At 42.7% G+C, this 20,979-nt stretch overlaps 1 protein-coding gene across 1 annotated transcript; it reads right to left on the bottom strand.

Annotated features, from left to right (window-relative positions):
- Window positions 1-378: 378 nt before the first annotated feature.
- On the bottom strand, window positions 379-4,027 carry LOC148027389 (uncharacterized). Its single transcript, XM_087691969.1, has 8 exons — window positions 3,192-4,027; window positions 3,060-3,093; window positions 2,498-2,743; window positions 2,288-2,377; window positions 2,114-2,179; window positions 1,922-2,013; window positions 646-693; window positions 379-569 (listed from the first exon to the last, which is right to left on the bottom strand). Exons 1-8 carry the CDS (start codon window positions 3,491-3,493, stop codon window positions 470-472), a joined length of 978 nt encoding a protein of 325 aa, XP_087548095.1. The 5' UTR covers window positions 3,494-4,027; the 3' UTR covers window positions 379-469.
- Between the last annotated feature and the right edge of the window lie 16,952 nt (window positions 4,028-20,979).

The raw sequence follows: 20,979 nt of genomic DNA, 5'->3' as shown, positions 1-20,979 counted from the left end.
TACTTCAATTGGAATCAATTCTCAATGGGAGACATCAAGGTAGTTAATTTGAGGTTCGTGCCTAGGGAGCAAGCAAAGGATTGGGTCATCAAAGCACATGCCTTTTGGGTCAAGCATCATCAACACACTTTCACTTGAAAAACTGAGGTCCCTTAGATCATCCCGGACAGGATAACCAGTGCTTAGCCACTTTGTTAGGCAATCATGAGCACCAAATTTTTGTCAAGGTGAACCTACTAAACAATGGTTAAGTCTTGTTGAAATCAAGCACGTGTTTAATATAATCTTGGAACCATGGATTGAATATAATCTACTGAGCACTGCTTAAGTCAGTGTTGAAGTATCCCTGACCCAAGCAGACAGCATTGAATGTTCATGGATATAAATAAATCTATATTACATTACGTAATCAACAACAGGTTTTTGGTATATTCAAGTCTCAAAAGGAAGACTGATAAGCTGCTACACCTTATCGTGTTACATAGCACCCCAGAAGACGATGCTTCAACTTGACAATGAGCCACATGAATCCATAGCACATCACATGTCCAACACAGAGAATCCCATACCTAGCAAGCCAAAGAAATAGAGTTAGTTATACTCTGTTAACCTTTGGAAACTAGGTAGTAACGTAATATTACTCACCAAGCAGGTGCTAGAGTTTGGGTTGGATTAAGAAACGGATAGGGCCACCTGCAATAAAAAGTATATTAACAACAATAAAGGTCACAACACACTAACACAGTCTCAACATATTAAAAAGAAACACAGGAGAAATTCCATCTATTTAAAGGACAATAATTAGCATGAAGACCAAGGCTGGCCTTCCCATGTCCTCTAATTTATTCACTTGGGTGTCAATATGGAACGTGATGCTTCATGCCTTTCATTCTCTTACAGAACAAAAAAAGCTGGGCTCGAAAATCATACATAGTTCACATTAGTACTGCTGGACTCAAAAATCATAGACAGTTCACATCAGCACTGCTGGACTCAAAAATCATACAGTTCACATCCAAATCTCAATTCACAATGTACACACAATAAACTAAATGAAATAATTAGTACATAGGATATTCTTCTACTTATGCTCTTAACATTTTATTCCCTTGGCATCAGACGCCTGAGTTAGCAGCTCTCTTGTTTTACATGGTAGTACACAATAGTAGAAAGAGTGTAACAATGGCAGATGAGACCTTAGGACAAAAAAGCACAAAGTGCAACTTAAGTAGCTCCTACTTCTTTGCATTGACCACCAGTCCTAAAAGTAGAGCCAAGGATATTATATTCTGTGATCCACAATAAAGATGCACGTCCAAACCTAGGGGTAATTAGCCACAAGCTAGATGTGTGATATCCTTAATATCCTACCACATTAATATGCTTGGCAATTACCTACACAGCATAAAGTCTCTCACTCTGAAACGCCAATTTCTCCTCTGGATAGGGCTGAAAAGCCAATCCAAGATGGTGTCATTGCCCTTGCCCTTATCAGCTCTCTATGGAGATACAGTCAACATTATCATTTGCCTCACAAAGGATATGCTGCTCTGACAATTCCCTCAGTTACTCTTGGTCAGCCTGGTCCAACCTAACCCTGATTAACCTACCTATCATTCACGTTGTGTGTTATAATTCATGCCTGTTTTACAAAATCTTGTAGTCAAACTTTAAGAATTTCCATCATGTCAAATCTGTGAAGTCCATCTATTTATGCACATGGGAAAGCACGTGAATGATGGCAGTCTAGCTCTATTCAGAAGTCCCAACTCTGGCTTAGAGAGGATACCTAGTAATACCATTTTGGAAACCAAGCCCATCATTTCTGATCAAGACACACGAGCACTGAGGCTCCCTACATTAGACCTCAAGTCAAGTTTCTCAGTAATCAATGAACTGATTTTAGTAGATGCCAACTTACCACTGTACTCCAAGTGCGTGCACTGACCATTGAAAGAGTACATAAACACCAGTCCACAGCGTGAAGTAGGCACCTCTGAACCATGGGAAACTCTAATAAAACCAGAACAATAAAGTGTGTTCAGAAAGAAAAGCCTTGCATGATAATGAACAGGCCAAGTAACAAGGGTAAACTCGAGTTATTCACTTATACCATTCTGTTTAGAAAGATCTCAGTCACCAAGAGCACAAAGTTTGCTCCATGCAAGTTAATCTCAAGCTGCATATCAGGCAAAGAGCAAGTATCAGAGGAATGAGGATTTTGATTTATGCATGGAAGTAAAAGCCCAACAGCACATCTCAAGTCATGACCTTGTTAGATACTTACGAAATCATAAGCCCGAGGTATCTCCCTCAGAAGTGGGAAGATACCCAGCCAATAGACAACATCAGTTAGCACAGCAGCTCCTGAAACAGTCTGAACAAAACACGATCACAAATTTTATGAGCAAGTTTTGAGCAGTTTATATCATATAGTTCAATACCACTCAGCATTGATGTGATCAGAACAGAATAGACTGAACATCAGATTTCTGACTTGGAATACTATTTGCATGAGGACACCAGAAGCAGAGGCACGCTCTCTAGTCTCTGCAAAGACAGTCTCCCAATACATCTGCAACATCGCAATAGCATTGCTTTTGTTTTGCTCAATATCTGGATAGTACCCATTGCCATTATAAGAGTAACCTTTGAGAAAGCCAATACTTCTGTCTCCATCTAAGCCATAGATTCTGGCAAGACGGCTGCGAGAGGCTGCCCTGGCAGAGGTCAAGGTAGACAACTGCAGCAGCAATGAGGAATCATCATTAAAGCCCTGACTTTCTACACCGCAGAAAAGTACTGATTTTACACATACACAGAACCATCTTTCTTTTTCTTTCTTTCTTTTCAACAATACTCTCTTTTTTTTCACTTGTGGAGTACTTGCTTCATTCAAATATGGTATATAAACAGATTTCTCAAGGTTAGAAACCTTAAAATTAAAAGCAATAATGAAAGAGCTCTAGCTGATTTTGAGGAAGATCTCTAAAATCAAAGTAGTTTTATTAGAGAGACTACAAAACCACACACAGAGACTCACAGAGATCATCACGTACCCCAAAATAGAAAACCAGGAGAAGAAAAGACCACCTGCAACCAGACACATAAACTTTGATTCAGATGATTTAGTCCTGCAACATTCATTCTTGAACTTCTTGGAACTACAATTAGGAAGAGCGATTTAGTACTGTGTGTAGAAGTAGAAGACGCTGAAGCCAGAGTAGGCAACATCGGCAGCAAGGATGGTGGCAGTGTAGACGAAGGCAAGGGAGCGGAAGCCGAGCAGGAAGGCTGGGGAGACAGCATGGCAGCTTGGCTTCCACACGTCATCGCTGTACACTACAGCTGATGAAGAAGAAGAGGAGGAGGAGGTGCGCCCTTCCTTGAGGACCAACACGACAATAGCAGCTACGGTGGCCAGCACCACAACACCTGAGCACATGAGGAGGGGGGCCATGTTATCGTCATTCATCATCAATGTCGACTGCATCTTCGACAATTCAATGATACAATGATAGGTGAGAGGCACCCTGAGCTTGCGAATGAGATCGGCTTAATCAGCAATCTGTGGTCATAAGGTATGGAGTTCCTGCTGCTGCTGGTAGTGCTGATGATTATAATGATGATGATGATGATGATGAGAGTGGCCGAACTATGACAAGATACCGAGCGCCTGCTGCTGATGATGATGATACTGCTGCTGCTGCTGCAAGGGATTGAATGGAATGCCTGTTGAGCTCATCTACGGCCTTAAAATGATCATAGTCCTCACCAAATGCCCTGCTGATCCTCTGCGCGTAATAATCATTCATTCATTCAGGTAGTTCTTCTGTACTACTAGCATAGCCGCTGCATGCCGAAACACTGCCATGATGATCCACTGCATCAGACTGCGCGCAGGTGCAGAAGGCAGGTTCGCATCGACATAACATGAGGCCGGGACTCTCTCTCTCTCTCCCCAGCTGGGTATAATTTTTCAATCGCTTCATTGAAAATGAGGATTGGCGAACCCCTACAAGCGCACGAGATTCTTGTGTGAGAGAGAGAGAGAGACGAAAGCTCTATTTAATCGGCTTCCTCTGATTATTCACCAAGTGTCTCACTCCCTATCGTAGGCTGTAGCCAGACCGGTCACCGTATCCTTTTTTTGGGGGGTAAATTTTGCTACTGCAAGAAGTTGGAACCCAAAAACTTAGGTTGGAACTTACCGAAGGACTTGCACAAGTCGACATGGTATGTACTTGGCTGCGTGTGGATGGGTGTTATTTCATATAACCATAACTTGGAGCGTTTATATAGCACCCTCCAAAATACAATTACTATTTACACTCCGAATAGTCATTCCATGTGGCCCCCCAAATATGGCATAAAGTCATCCCATGAGTAGTTTAAGAGCCAAGACACGCTTGGATTGAAAAAACTTGTAGAAGTCCAAGAAGTTAAGCTTGAGCAAGTGTGGCCGAAGCTGCTTAACTTGACCTCTGAAAATTTTGGAACTTTAGCAAGTGAAGCTAGTCTCACTAAAATTAGTGAGACTTCAAAGACTTATCCAAGTTTGGTGATGTGGCAACCAAATCACTGTCTCTCTCTCTCTCCCCCTCACTTTGATAAAGCATTTCTCACCGTTGGATCTCCATGCTCCAGACAAGTTGTTACTTGTGTGTGTGTGACTATAGTGCTTTCTTGTCATTGCCCCCTCCATCCTAAGTACATCGACTTAGGTGTGGCAGGGCTCTCTCTCTCTCTCTCTCTCTCTCTCTCTCTCTCTCTCTCTCTCTCTCCATTAGACTTGATTGGATGTCCTTTGGGATCCATGGCAACCTTAAACTTGCATGTGTCCTCGAATCTACAAGTCATCACTTTCTCTCTCCTAAGTTGATAGACTTGCTTGCGGTTGAGCTGATACAAACTTGCAAAGTCTAAGTTTAAGCCTCTATAGGCTATATTATAACTCCTTTAAAGACTTTGTCAATACCTTCTTCTCACTCTCTCATAGACCTCTTGAACAAGTTTGAGCCTGCACCAAACACTCCAAAACTTATGTCATTCCTACATCTCCAAATGAAACAAATGACGATATCCCATACCACATTCTAAACTTTTAAGGGATTCCTCATTGAGCATAATAGCCTCCCCAAAAAGAACCAACTTTTGGCTAGCATTACCCAAAAAAACTAGCATTTATTAATCCACAATTAAAGACCCCTAAAAGGGTTTGACTTTCTTGCAACACCAAAATATGCATTAGGTCTCCCATTTTCTTATAAAGAAATTGAGCATTGGGTTCCTCAAAGGCATCTTCTTCTTAACATTCTTAATCATCTTCTTCCAAGCACTAGCTCTTCTCTCAACACTCCCAAAGCCACAAATAGTGGCAAGAAGGTAAATTTATGACCTTCCTTCTCTTTGCTTGCTTTTATTTTTCCTCCATTTTTTGTTTTTTGCTTTCTTTTTTTCCTCTTTCTTTCTTGCTTTTTTTGTGGTGGTTTCATCCTTTAGGAAGTGGTTATAGGATGTGACTCAAACATACCTTGTTGAGCATGTAGTCCTTCACTACTCATAGCTCAATGGAGGACTCTAAGTAGAATGAATGAGTACAAAAGGAAAATTAGATGTCAACCATGTTCTCTAGTTGTGCCACACGATAGAATGGGAAAAGTGTGTGTAAGTGTAGTACTCATAGCCACATTGCCTATACTTGTACTGATATCAAAAAATAGTGGGGTAGCCCATGTTCATATGGCATATGCACTTGCTCTAGCAACTTGAAGGTAGTTATAAGTGGTGATAAATGTGGGGTTAGGGTAGTTAATGAAGTTTCTAAGGAACCTATGAAAGAAGGATTGAAGATCTCGTGATTGGAACAGTACAACTTGTCATGTATGAGGGCATCCACATTGGGAATCTTAGGAAATTTGTATTGACCGTGGTATTGTGGTATGGTAGAGTTTGTATCACCAAGGATATGGGTAATTGAGTATGTCAGTTTAATGCTAACCTTGGAATGCCAATAGACTCTAGGATAGCATACCACCATTTTAACTGAAGCTCCCAAAGTTCCCATGGCTTTAGATTTAGATGTCCACTTCGGGGCTTGCCCTTTTGAAGTTGATAGGCTTCCCAAAGGGAGTTTTTATCCTACTCTTCTTTCCACTTCTTTGCAATGTTCTTCCCAGCCATGCTCAATGTTTGTATTATGCTTAGATGTAGAACCTTTCTCAGTTTTCTTTCTTTTGAAACCTTAAAGTCAAATATTACAGCCAATTCTCCTCCTTGCTCTTAGCATCTCTTCATTGATTCATCTAATTCTTTGTGCTAAACTTTGTATCCTCGATAGTCAAAAGGATGGTTCAACACCTTCTAAGTAGATGCATGTAATGTAGTCAACAATTTCATGCGATGCTCGTGAATCTCTAGTACCAACTTCACCATTAGTTGTGATCCTTGAGGCACATCACTAATACTCTCCCTTGACTCATCAAATTATTGAGTTTCTACATAGTCTACCATGGAAGACATGATTTGTGGTGGCTCTATGGGTATAAATTATTTAGATTCAAATGGCTCCATTTCTTCTAGTCCTACATCTTTTAGCTCCTGCTCTCCATAGCCAATACTCCTTAGATAACGTTTAAGAGTCTCTCTTATTGGGGCTAGGCTCAAAAATTAAGTGCTTGGCCAAAATTTAGATTGTTTAGAGTTACATTGGCTAAGCTCAACTATGCCTTCAACTCAACTACACCCTTAGTACTAGTAGTGAAAACAATTTGTATGGCCCTCCTATAGCGCTTGTGTTGTTATGTTACTTATATTTGTATACATCTACTTGCACCTTAAGACAATATTCTCTATATAGTGAATTTGCCAACTTGGTTAATGACTTTCCAAAGGCTTTCCATACTTTATTTTTAATATAGGTGATGGCTCTGGTCAGAGACTTGCATTGATGATTTGTTTTTTAGGCCGATGCAAGATACTTTGAGCTATTCATAGGCCTGTTGATTCTCTTAGATCTCCTTTTCATAAAGAGCTATTTTACCCTTCTCTTCCTCTAATTGGACTGTCGGTTTGCTCTACGATCTTCCACTTCATCTTATTTTTTCTACAACTCTTCCATTTCTTTGTTTTTAGTTTCTAGTGCCATATATATTTTTCTTAACTGTGCATGGAGGTCCTACTTCTAGGGGAAGAGTAAGAAGTGAGTTTCCATGGGCAACACTTCTAATCTTATTCCACATAGTTCACGTATTCCACCCCTGGATGTATCCACCTCAACTTTCACTTCTACCATCAACAACACCACTAACAGAGCCATTGTTGCCTTCACGACCACCTCCACCACTACCTTCTCTCTCTCGCTCTCTCTCTCTCTCTCTCTCTCTCTCTCTCTCTCTCCCCCCCCACTATATATATATATATATATATATATATATATAATGTAAATAGCCCGCTATTCTCCCCTCTCTCTCTCCCTCTCTCATCTTGCATTCGCATTCTCTCTCTCTCTCTCTCTCTCTCTCTCTCTCTCTCTCTACCCATGAACACCTCTCTCTCACACACAAATTTCTCCATCACTTTACTTTCTCAATTTCTCTCTCCACTTGCAAATTTTCCTCTTTGCATTCTCTCTCTCTCTCACACACACACAACATGGAAACATTCATGCGATTACTCTAGAACAATAGATCATGGCTCACATGGTTTACTCTAGAATCATAGAACTTGTCTTACATTGGGGTATGACATGCGTTGCATCAAATTTAACATTTCTTTACTAGAGTAAGCTCCTTCTCTCTCCCTCCCTCCCTCTCTCCCCCCTCTCTCATTTCACACTCTCTCTTACACTTGCAACATAGAAACATGTGTGCAATCAATCCACATTGATAGATAATGCCTCAATTGAATTATGACTTGCTTATAACATTTCTCTACTAGCAAGCTCTCTCTCTCTCTCCCTTGTTCTCTCTCTACCTATGAACACATCTCTCTCTCAAATTGCTCCATCACTTTACTCTCTCTTAGTTTTTCTCTCTACCCGCTCTCTTTGCATTTTGCTCTCTCTCTCTCTCTCTCTCTCTCTCTCTCTCTCTCTCAAATTGCTCCATCACTTTACTCTCTCTTAGTTTTTCTCTCTACCCGCTCTCTTTGCATTTTGCTCTCTCTCTCTCTCTCTCTCTCTCTCTCTCTCAAATTGCTCCATCACTTTACTCTCTCTTAGTTTTTCTCTCTACCCACTCTCTTTGCATTTTGCTCTCTCTCTCTCTCTCTCTCTCTCTCTCATATGCAACATGGGAAATTCGTGCAATCACTCCAGAACAACATATCACGGCTCACATAGTTGACTCTAGAATCATAAAACCTGTCTTACATTGGGGTATAACATGTGTTGCACCAAATTTAATATTTCTTTATTATTAGTAATCTCTCTCTCTCTCTCTCTCTCTCTCTCTCTCTCTCTCTCTCTCTCTCTCTCTCTCTCTCTCTCTCATATGCAACATGGGAAATTCGTGCAATCACTCCAGAACAACATATCATGGCTCACATAGTTGACTCTAGAATCATAAAACCTGTCTTACATTGGGGTATAACATGTGTTGCACCAAATTTAATATTTCTTTATTATTAGTAATCTCTGTGTGTGTGTGTGTGTGTGTGTGTGTGTGTGTGTGTGTGTGTGTGTGTGTGTCAATCTTTCTCTTATGTTTGCAACATTGAAACATGTGTTCAATCAGTCCACCTTGATAGATGATGCCTCATATCGGATTATGACATGCATTGTAACAGACAATTCTCTTTATTCATATGTACTTCTCTCTCCATCTCCAACTCTACCTCTCTCACTCCCTCCCTCCCTTTTATATTCATAATGTGAAGGCTTGTGTGGCCACTCCATATTGATAGAAAATTCCTTGCAATGGATTGATAGCTCCCTCCCCCCCCTCGGGAAAACAACAATTCATGGCTTACGTGGTTCACTCTAGAATCATAGAATTTGTCTTACATTGGGGTACGACATGTGTTGCATCAAATTTAACATTTCTCTGCTAGTAAGCTCTCTCTCTCTCTCTCTCTCTCTCTCTCTCTCTCTAATTGCTCCATCACTTTACTCAATTTCTCTCTCTTCCTACATTTTTCCCCTCTTTCTCTCTCTCCAAACTCTATGTCATGTAAACGATTCTCTCTCCCTCTCGTATGCAACATGGAAACATTTTTGCGATCTCTCCATAATGACATATGGGGGAACAACATGTGTTGCATCAAATTTAACATTTCTTTACTAGTAAGCTCTCTCTTTCTCTCTCTGTCACTCTCTCTCTTATGTTTGCAACATAGAGACATGTGCAATTGGTCCACAATGATAGATAATGCCTCACATCAGATTATGACATGCATTTTTACAAAAACTTATCGTTATTGGTAAGTACTCTCTCTTCATCTTCGACTCTCTCTCTCTCTCTCTCTCTCTCTCTCTCTCTCTCTCTCTCTCTCTCTCTCTCTCTCATTTGCATAATGTGAATGCTCGTGTGGCCACTCCAGATTGATAGAACTTTCCTTGCAATGGATTGATAGCTCCCTCCCTTCCGCCACCTCTCTTTGCGCCAATGATTTCAATACAATACAATTTATGCAAGCAATCCAAATCTACATTTATATTTCTGACTTTTGGCAAGAATGCTATTGCTCGATAATTGAGAGAGAGAATATCACCAAAATCTTACCAAAATTTTGACCTCATCTAACCAAGTGAGATATTATTGTATTTTCTCAACAAAGTAAAATGCATTTGTGATATGAGGTAGCATAGGTGTTGCTTTGTGGTCACACTATGGGTATTGCTAGAAAAGTTCTCTGGCTTCAAATATAAGGTGCAAGTTTTCTTCCATAAGCATGTATTGGTGTATAAACATGTTTACATTTGCATCCATTCCAAACACTCAAAGATACACATAGTACAGGTGCTTACATTCCAAATATGCTTTCCCTTCTACTACATGGTCCATAAAATCCCAACAATTGCATGTTGGGTTCTTTGCAATGTGCACATCATAATACTTTTGCAAGTCACTTGAGTTAGGTGTCTCTAGTTTGAAAAGCTCATGCTTCAAGGGCTTCATCACTATGTGGCCCTTCACAATTACATCTAGAGCTAATGTTGGGTCTATTCTTTTTCCTACATCCTATGAAATACCATTGCAATATCTACTCGAGCCCTCGTTTTAACATCCACTTGTTGTGCTGCCTTTTGTAAAAAGAATCCAACCCTCTCTAGCATGTGGATTTCTTCTGTAGTCGAATTTGTGCCCTGTGCCATTGGCCATATTTGTGGAACTTTGGGTGGTGCGTAATGAATGGAATAACAAATTTGTGCCTCATGCCACTTGCAATATTTGTGGAACTCTAGGTGGTGTGTAATGAATGGAAGAACAAATGTTCTATGTATGGTCCACACTATCATTGTAGAACCACATGAATTGGTGCCACATTCCATGTTCATTGCTAGCTTCTCCTCTTGAGCTAGACGACCACTCCATGATACCCCAAAATGAAGGTGTGGTCACCCCATGCGTTGTGTTTTTGATTGGGTTTTGTATTTTCCTTATCTAGCTCCCAACCAACCTTGATATCAGATTCCAACCAACCTTGACATTGCATATGACTGCGAGTTAGAATCCTTCTTATAGCCTAAATGTTGTTGTGAAGGATTGTTTCCATCACCACTTCTTTCAAAGAAATTTGGTCATACTGCCCTTGATTGGTTGGAAGGCAAAGGTGTGGGAGCTTCTTGCTCGACCACCAAGACCCACATACTATTTATTACTTCAAGCGTTTCAAGCCAAGTGCAATGGCTACCTCTCACATAGCTGAGAATACTCTCACACCTACGAGTGTAGTGAGCTTACCTTCATGCCTGATTGAGTTGTCTCCTCCCACAATCTCTTCAGTAGCTCCACAATCTAAGGTGCAAGCTCAAGCAAGCTTGATCCTCAAGCTCCAAGCTCCAAGCTCCATTGCCATGCGCGAGATAAGAGAAGAGAAGAAGAAGAGAGGAGAAGATGGAGATCTTCTCCTCCACAGTCCCTCACCTTCACACACTCACTCCCTCACACTCCCTCTCTTAAGTTCAAGCACAAGCAAGAAGAAGAAGAAGAAGAAGAAGAGAGCTAGTTTTGGCCACACACAAGAATGAGCTTCTTCATTACTTTTTATATTTTTTTTACATAACCTACTCCTCTTGGGCACCCATCCCTTTTTTACATGACCAACCATTTTAGCCTAGGTCCTCTTTCCATATTCCCTTCCTATTTACATTATTCCTTCACCCAAGCCCGTCCATATTTACAAATTGCACAGGAGGGAGCTTGTCACTCTTTTACAAGGATTTAGGTGCACTTTTATATTTAAAATATGTCTTTCTCATTTTGCACTTGCCTTGGACTTTTAAGTTTGCTTCTTGCGCTTTTGGCTCTTTTCCTCCTGTTTTTTCATTGGCCACATTTTTTCGCTTTTTCCTATGTCTTTTTAATTTTATTTGCTTTCTTTACACTTTCTTTACACTACGGTTAACATTACCCCTCTCCTAGCCGAGTGCCAGTCCCATGGAACTTGTTGGTGAGGGTTGGGGTGGTTGAAGGGTTGCCATTTGGGTCGATGATGGGATCCTGGGGGATTGGTCATGGGGAAGAAACACAATGAAATGGATGAGAGGTTGTGGAGGCTGAGGGTAGGTTGAGTGGGTGATGGGGTCTCCGAGGTTGGTGGTTGATTGAGATTTTTTTAATGTACCTAGAAAGGAAAAGGAAGTGCACTACCTAAGGGTGTGTCTACCTCATAGTGCAGTGCATGGTGTCCATGTTAGTGAAACTAGGAATTGGGTCCTGTGGTGTTGTCCCACATTTGAGGACCCAATTCAGATATAAGGGAAGGTGCTGTGGGTGTAACTTAGGGAGACATGTCTAGGCTAACCATAGGTGAGTGGGAGCTCCCTAGGTGTGTCCTACCCTTGATGTGTCCTAAGTATGTGAAGTTAGGGAAAGGGCTAGGGACCACCCTAGCCCTTTCCTTCACTTCACATGGAAAATTGTTGGTGAGGGTTGGGGTGGTTGAAGGGTTGCCATGTGGGTCAATGATGGGGTCATGGGGAGATTGGCCATGGGGAAGAAACACACAACAAAATGGATGAGAGGTTGCAGAGGCTGAGGGTAGGTTGAGTGGGTGATGGAGTCTTTGAGGTTGGTGGTTGATCGAGATTTGTCGAATATACCTGGAAAGGAAAAGAAAGTGCACTACGTAGGGGTGTGTCTACCTCATCATGCAATGCATTGTGTCTGTATCAGTGAAACTAGGAGTTGGGTCCCGTGGTATTGTCCCATACTTGAGGACCCAGTTCGTGCATAAGGGAATGTGATGTGGGTGTGACTTAGGCAAATAGGTCTAGGCTAACCATAGGTGAGTGGGAGCTTCCTAGGTGTGTTGTGCCCTTGATGTACCCTAAGTATGTGAAGTGAGGAAAAGGGCTAGGGTGGTCCCTAGCCCTTTTCCTCACTTCACATGGGCAGTTGTTGGTGAGGGTTGGGGTGGTTGAAGGGTTGCCATGTGGATTGATGATGGGGTCCTAGGGAGATTGGCAATGGGGAAGAAACACAACAAAATGGATGCGACGTTGCAGAGGTTGAGGGTAGGTTGAGTGGGTGATGGGGTCTCCAAGGTCGATGGTTGATCAAGATTTGTCGAATGTACCTGGAAAGGAAAAGGAAGTGCACTACCTGGGGGTGAGTCTACCAGAACGTGTAGTGCATGGTGTGCATATTAGTGAAACTAGGAGTTGGGTCTCGTGGTGTTGTCCCACACTTGAGGACCCAGTTCATGTATAAGGGAAGGTGCTATGGGTGTGACTTAGGGAGACAAGTCTAGGCTAGCCGAGGTGAGTGGGAGCTCCCTAGGTGTGTCCTGCCCTTGATGTGCCCTAAGTATGTGAAGTGAGGAAAAGGGCTACGATGGTCCCTAAGTGCAGTACTTGTGACACTCATAGAGTACAGATGGGATGTTTCATTGTTGTGTTCTTTTCTTTCCACTCCTTTCCTTCTTGTCCTTTTTCTTTTTCTTTTCTCTTCTTTTCTTTTTATTTTCTTATTTTCTTATTTTCTTTTTTTTTTGACACTTAATACATGGGGAGGGAGCCCGTTAGACATCACCCCTATGCTCTTTAGGAGCTACACTATGAGGGGGCCTAAGGGACTTGGTAAGGAAGGGTCTACTTTGCAAGTAGCCCTTTATGTTAACATGTACATTTAGAGGTGTCATGGATAGGAAGGGGTGGTTGCACTTGGTGAAGTGGCTATCATTCATATCTTCTAGGATGGCCATGCAAAAAGAAGGCACAATCGCGACCCTCATCATTAGGCCATCGTGCAACTATCAATTCCTATTTAAAAAAGAGTGGCGGCCTCTTCCATTGTGGGCTTTTGCTTGAGCAAAATCCTAAGTGAAAGGTGAGAAGGATCGAAGCTTGCACTCGAGAGCTATGGCGTGAGAGCAAGAGCAAGAAAGAGAGATACAAGAAATGGAAACTCTAATAGTCACAATGTATGTCCGGGCCTTCCTTTATTCAAACTTTCACTAACATAATAAAGAATAAAGTGACGGTGACAGGTGCCCACCACCTGCAGTGTGCAGTGGCGGTGACTGTCAGTGTAATAATACACGGGCGACTAGGCGGAGGCGCCTTTACCCCCAACAACCTCCCACTTAAAGGAGATTCTGCCCTAGTGAGGAGTAAAAAGAAAAAGAAAAAGACAGTACAACATGTACACATGTACAACAGGATGAGGAAAGACGTCATCTCATCCCATGCCCATCAACCTCCTGAGGAAGGCAAAGCGCTCTGTAGAGAGGCTTTTCGTGAGCAGATCTGCAAGGTTCTGGTCAGTCGAGATCTTGCCAAGATCAACAGACTTGTCCTCAACGACCCCACGTATGAAGTGATACCTCACCTCAATGTGTTTTGTCTTCGCATGAAAGACCGGATTCTTGGCTAATTGAATAGCACTCATAGAATCCGAATGCAGTGTAGGGATAGCATCAATACCAAGGTCAGCAAAACCAAACGACCCAACCAAATGACCTCCTTGCAAGCCTCAATGGCTGCAACATACTCGGCCTCTGTAGTAGAAAGGGCAGTGCATTTCTACACCCTGGACATCCAAGAAACAGTACCTCTAGCATATGTGAATACATAGCCGGAAGTGGACTTCCTATTATCTGCATGTCCTGCATAATCAGAGTCAATGTACCCCATGACTCATGTATCCTGGTTGCCATAGCATATGCACATATCTGCAGTACCCTTTAGGTACCTCATGATACCCTTCACGGCATCCCAATGCTTCTTGCCAAGTGTAGCCATATAGTGTGCCACAACACCAACTGCAAAGGCAATATCAGGATGAGTGGCTATCATGGCATACATAAGACTGCCCACTGCGGATGCATATGAATCTTGGCCATCTCGGCCCTCTGCTCATCTGTCTATGGACAATCAGCCTGTGATACCTTCACATAAGAAGGCAATGGACAGCCAATAGGCTTTACGTCCTGCATGCGGAAGCACTCAAGGACTTTATGAATGTACTCCCTCTGTGACAAGTAGAGGAGCCCCTAATGTCTGTCGCATCTAATGTGCATACCAAGTATGTGAGCGGCCTGTCCTAGATCTTTTATCTCAAAGCTCTTCTTGAGCTGAGCCTTAAGAGCATCTAGCTCATCATGAGCTTTCCCTACTATCAGCATATCATCCACATAGAGTACCAAAATCAATAAAGAACCATCACGGGCTTTTTGTATAAAGACACGGATCCATAGCACTCCTGCTATAGCCCTATGACTCCATAAAGGCATCAAACTTATGATACCACTCCCTAGGTGCCTGTTTCAAGCCATAAAGACTTTTCTTCAATTTGCATACTAGGTGCTCCCTGCCAGGTTCTATAAAGCCCTTAGGCTGCTCCATATAAATCTCATCATGCAAGTCCCCATGTAAGAAAGCCGTCTTGACATCCATTTGGTATAAATCCTAGTCAAGCTGAGCAACCAAAGCCAAGACTAAGCGCAGGGTGGTCATCTTAACCACAGAAGAAAAGACCTCATCAAAGTCCATACCATGCTCCTGCTTAAGACCCTTTGCTACCAATCTAGCCTTGTATGCCGGCTTGGGGTGTCTAGGGGTACTTTTCAGCTTGTACACCCACTTGCATGGCAAAGCCTTCTTGCCCTTAGGCAAGGAAACCAAATCCCAAGTCTCATTCTTATGCAAGGAGTCTATCTCAAACTGCATAGCCCTCTCCCAGGAGTGACTGTCACCCCTGCGCATAGCCTCATCATAAGTGAAAGGCTCTCCTACATCTGTAACCAAGACATAATGCATCGAGGGCTGAAATCTATCATGTGGACGTCTGTCTCTAGTAGACCACCTCACGGCAGGCTCTACTGCCTGCCCAGCTGCCTGTCCAACATCCTGACTATGAGCATCTGCTGCAGTTGTAGGCTGTCCAACTGGCTGTGCGGGAGCTCTCGGCTCCTCCTGAAATATGACCCTGCAGATCTCAACAACTCTCTCAGGCTGCCTATGCATCTTGTCTTCATGGAAGACTACATCATGATTGAGGATGACTTTCTGCGCCTACAGATCCCAGAGACGGTAACCCATCTCTCCTGCATCCCCATAACCAAGGAAAATGCATTTGACACTCTTAGGATCCAGCTTACTTCTCTTGTCCCTGGGCACATGGCAAAATGCCTCACATCTAAAGATATGGAGATGCGCATAAGAGGGAGGTTTGCTAGTCCATACCTCCTCAGCAACCTGGAAATCCAAACCATTAGAAGGTGATCTATTTATGATATGCACAGCTATACTAATTGCCTTAGCCCAAAAGCTCTGTGGTAGGCCTGCGTGGCTAAGCATACTATGTACACGCTCCTGGATGGTTCTATTTATCCACTCAGCCAAACCATTCTTGGGGGGTGTAGGGGGCGGTCAACTGATGCTTAATACCCCTCTCATCACATAACTGCTCAAAAGCACGTGAAACATACTCACCCCCATTATCTGTCCTCGGCAACCTGGAAATCCAAACCATTAGAAGGTGATCTATTTATGATATGCACAGCTGTACTAATTGCCTCAGCCCAAAAGCTCTGTGGTAGGCCTGCGTGGCTAAGCATACTATGTACACACTCTTGGATGATTCTATTCATCCACTCAGTCAAACCATTCTTGGGGGGTGTAGGGGGCGGTCATGATGCTTAATACCTCTCTCATCACATAACTGCTCAAAAGCACGTGAAACATACTCACCCCCATTATCTGTCCTTAGGCATTTTAGCCTATACCTAGACTGGTTCTCAACCAATGTAAGCCATCTCTGAAACACAGCCAAGACATCGGATTTCAGCTTAAGGGGATAAGCCCAAACTTTTTGTGAAAAATCATCTATGAAAGTAACAAAATACTTGGCACCACCCATAGACTGATAAGGCATGGGCCCACAGACATCCGAATGTACCAATGCTAAGGGCTCACTCATGCGTGGCCTACCAGACTTTTATGTGTAGACCTAGTCTACCTGCCATAAAGACAATGCTCACATGAATCAAGACATGCATTATCAAGGGGCGGTAAGTACTGCAAACCAGAAAGCATTTTCATTCCCTTCAAAGACATATGGCCCAAATGGGAATGCCAAATAGATACATGTGGAATAGAACCCACATACAAAACATGATCAAGGGAATAAGCTGATACAATCAAGGGATAGAGGTTGCCTTGCCTTGGCACCTCTCGCAATCACAAGTCGGCCACGAGTGATCTTCCATGCAGAGTCTCCAAAACATACATGATATCCTGCATCATCAAGCTGTCCAGCTGACAGGACACTACATGTTAAAGCAGGTACATGACGTACATCCTGTATAACAAAACTGCTGCCAGAAGGAAACTGCAGTCTAACATCACCAATGCCCACAATATCAAGAGAGCTGTCATCATCCAAGCACACAGAACCCGAAATAGTACGGTATGAATGAAACCACTCTCGGTAAGGTGTCACATGAAAGGACGCACCTGCGTCCAAGAGCCAACACTGTGCATACATAGAGTGTATCTCTGTCATCTGCGAAGCATTAAAAGAAGCTACAAGGATATAATCATCATCATCAACATCCTCAGGCTACATAACATTGATCTCTTCAAATTTAACACTAGACTTTGCAGACACTATGCTGCGATCAGAAGACTTATCCTGCACTTTGTCTTTCCCCTTATCTTTGCGCCTTTCATTATGCAGTTCATGGCATTGTGGCCTAATATGGCCCTTTTTCCCACAATGGTGACAAGTAACATCTGCATTCCTGCCACGGGATTTGCTACGTGACTTCCCACGAGACTTGGACCGAGATTTTTGAGAATCCCGTCCATGGCCACTGCCACTGCCATGCTTTCCATATCCATCATTCATGCCTCTAATTGTCATAGCATGCGACACACGAGAGGCATCCAAATTCTTACGGTTAACCTCTTCCAAAAGAGCACTCTCAACATCAGATAATTTCAAGGTAGCACTAGAGGCACATAATGCAGTGTAGAATACATCTCATGACTCATTAAGAGTACAGAGCAAGAAAAGAGGAGTGACATTCTCTGTAAAAGTGATGTCCTGCGAAGTCAAGTTCTTGAGTATAGCATGGAACTGGCTCAAGTGAGCAAACATGGTCACATTCTCCTTCATGCGCAGATCCATAAGTTGCTTCAGCCAATACATCTAACTTGCTAGACTTTTCTTATCATGGAGATTCTTGATTTTATCCCACAACTGCCATGCACTCTGTTCTTCCTCAAATACATTGTAGTGAATCTATTCCGTGAGAGAGAATACAATAGTGGACTTGCATAACTCATCAAGCTCAAGCCATTCCTCATCTGGCATAGTTGCAGGCAGATGCTCGCTCAACCTCAAAGGTTTGATATGTGATTTCTGCACCAACACCTGCCAAATTTGGCTCTTGCAATAAGAGTAATTTGTACCATCAAGCTTAGTGATGTTGAAAATAGCATGTTCAGTGGATGAACTCTCCATAATGCAGGCTGAAATACTATAGACAGTTCAAAATTGTTTGCTGTTTATTGCAGAAAATGACAAAAAAATCACCAAAATCGAGAGAAAATGGTGAGAAAAGTGTAACCAAAGCTGCTGCCCACCAAGTACTAGTGAAAGTACATCATTTCAAAATATTTCAGCATGAAAAATCCATGTCAGTCCATACATATATGCTTGCTGTAATAAATTACACATTTCAGGAAATGAGAGCTAACAGTGCCAAGATCAGATCCCAGGTCAATCAGATGCTACCAAGACCAAAGCCAATATCATGCGGGCATAACATAGGCATATGATAGTCGATAAGCATGAATCCAACACCCAAACATGTCATACAAACATCTTCTAGTGAGTAGGCACACCCCCTAGTCAATGGGTCAAAGTGTTCCTGCCACTACCAAAACTTGACACAAGTAGGTGCCAGCTCACAAAGATACGGATCCAAATCTGAGACTCAGCTCATAAGCATACAATGAACCAAGACATATAAACCATGCATCGTTTCAAAGGGTAAGAAATCCCAAAGTCTCAAGTGTTTGTAACTGCTCAATAGCATGCAACTGCTCAATGCATAAAAGCACTGCCTACTCAATGTCTGATAAGCATTCAAGAATGCTCCCACTAGCACAAAAGCCGTATGTACGAGCTCAAGAGCTCAAACCAAGGCAAGTCACAGTGCTAATGACATAAGTCCAAGACAATACATCAATAGTACATCTCGAACATGTAGGTGGTAGAGCATCCATATGTAGCATTCATAAGCATGTAAGACATCAAGTACATCCCAATCCAAACTCTGACAAGCCAACTAACATCCAAGACAACTCCAAATAATCCAAAATGCATCCAAGGTAGAGCTTCAATGAGCACTCAAGCTCAACGTATGCATAGGGTAATCAATCGGGACATGAGCATCAAGCCCTAGGCAACGGGTATGCATAAACCCAAGGAGCATCATTGTCAAAGCATATACCACTGTCAAGCATAAACCATGTCAATGAGTGCGTAATGTCAAAGCTCTTCCAAAAGCATCCGGAATGAAATCCAAGCTCGAAGTCGTACCCCAAAGATCAATACTTCATGGCATATATCCAAGAAATAGGACGGAACCAATAGGCATAACCAGCTTCAGCCTACTTTTATTATAGCCAAGAATGACTGTCAAAACTGAAAAATTTTAGCATGCAAAATCAACTCCAAATGGTTGCCAAAAAATAGGCATACATTCCCCTAACATGTAGGCATCATACAGGACCAACCGGGCATCAAATGACAATGCTGGGCAAGCATAAACATCAAATGTTACTGTAGCACTATTATAAACTGCCTGTGGACTATTATGACAATCCCAAAACAGTGCTAAATTAGACCATAAGCAATGTCAATGCTCAAACCTTCGATAGCAAGCATCAAAGCATGTGCAAATGCCTCAAATGAAGCCTGTTTAAGTGCCCAATGGCCTGGAGCTTGAGTAGTACCCTGTGATGCAGATGGAGACCAACCTAGAATCAAGCACAAACAGCGTGGATAGGGCTGGAGTGGTTGCTGATCAACGTGGCCATAAAAGGGGTTGTAGGGGGATTGAGGAGTGGCCAATGTTGGCCCACAATGAGCCCCAACAAGTCTCTTCCAAGACCAAGTGAGATACAAGAAGAGAGAGCTTCAATGGTGGCTACCCCTTTCTGTTCACAGCCAGTGTGACCTGAAAACAATACAAAACCCTATGGAGAATGAAGCAATACCTTTGATGATATGCCCTGAAGGTGCCCAACAATGCTGGGAAGAAGCTTGGGAAGTTGGGGAGTGACGGGAGCTCGAAGGAGTCGAATATGGCTGTCGGGAAGGAGACCCAATGCGAGTGGAGAGTCAATGGGAAGCTGAGAATGCCACAAACCAAGCTCAAGAGTTGGGAAGCTGAGCTCTGATACCAGTTGAAAGGTGAGAAGAATTGACGCTTGCACTCGAGAGCTATGGTAGGAGAGCAAGAGCAAGAAAGAGAGAGACAAGAAATGGGAACTCCAAGAGTCACAATGTGTGACCGAGCCTTCTTTATTCAAAATTTCACTAAAAGAATAAAGAATAAAGTGATAGTGACGGGCGCCCACCACCTGCAGTGTGCAGTGTGGTGGTGACTGTCAGTGTAGTAATACACGGGCGGCTAGGCGGAGGCGCCTTTACCCCCAACACAAAGTACCCTAATATAATTACATGTGGTAATAAAGGAGGGATCAGGGCATGATGAGAACTGGTTGAGGAAGTGCGTGGAGGATGGCCGTCTCTATGAAGTTTAAGCACTCCTCTAGATTTTTTGCATTTACGTTGTAAATCCTTGAAAAATTGTACTTGCCATACATATCTAGGTTATAATCGATCCCTATTCTTTGTCGATATGGCATGTAGGTGGGATCGTTGTGCTCATATGGTATGATGCTGCAGAAGGCCATCCAAGCATCAAGGTTGGAGTCTTAGACATGTTGCCACCATTTTGGTTAGGCTTTGTATCCACCACTGATGGTCTTTGGAATCTCCCAAACCTTGTCTTGCCAATAATCTGTGGGCTCTCTCTGCCACACCTTGTGGGGTGTCTTGCTCGTTCCTTTGTCCACATGTTCCCTAGCCTTTGCGTGAGCCTGATCACCTACTCCACCATCCTTAGAGATAGAACCCTGTTTAAGGAACGAGAGTAGAGAAAGGAGAACTCAAAGGGCTAGCCTTGGTTTTCCCATTGCTCCTAGATAACTAGTTCCTAGGCCCAGTTCACAAGGTAGCATTCCTCTCTTTGTATAATTTGGACCTTAGGAACTTATTGCAGCCTTGCTTGGAG

Source organism: Lygodium microphyllum, chromosome 13 (assembly GCF_053477565.2).
Source record: "Lygodium microphyllum isolate KBCC chromosome 13, Lygodium_microphyllum_v1.1.10, whole genome shotgun sequence".
In the NCBI taxonomy this organism is placed as follows: domain Eukaryota; kingdom Viridiplantae; phylum Streptophyta; class Polypodiopsida; order Schizaeales; family Lygodiaceae; genus Lygodium; species Lygodium microphyllum.
Note: the sequence above shows the minus strand (reverse complement) of the source record. Positions and strands in the feature narration are given on the sequence as shown.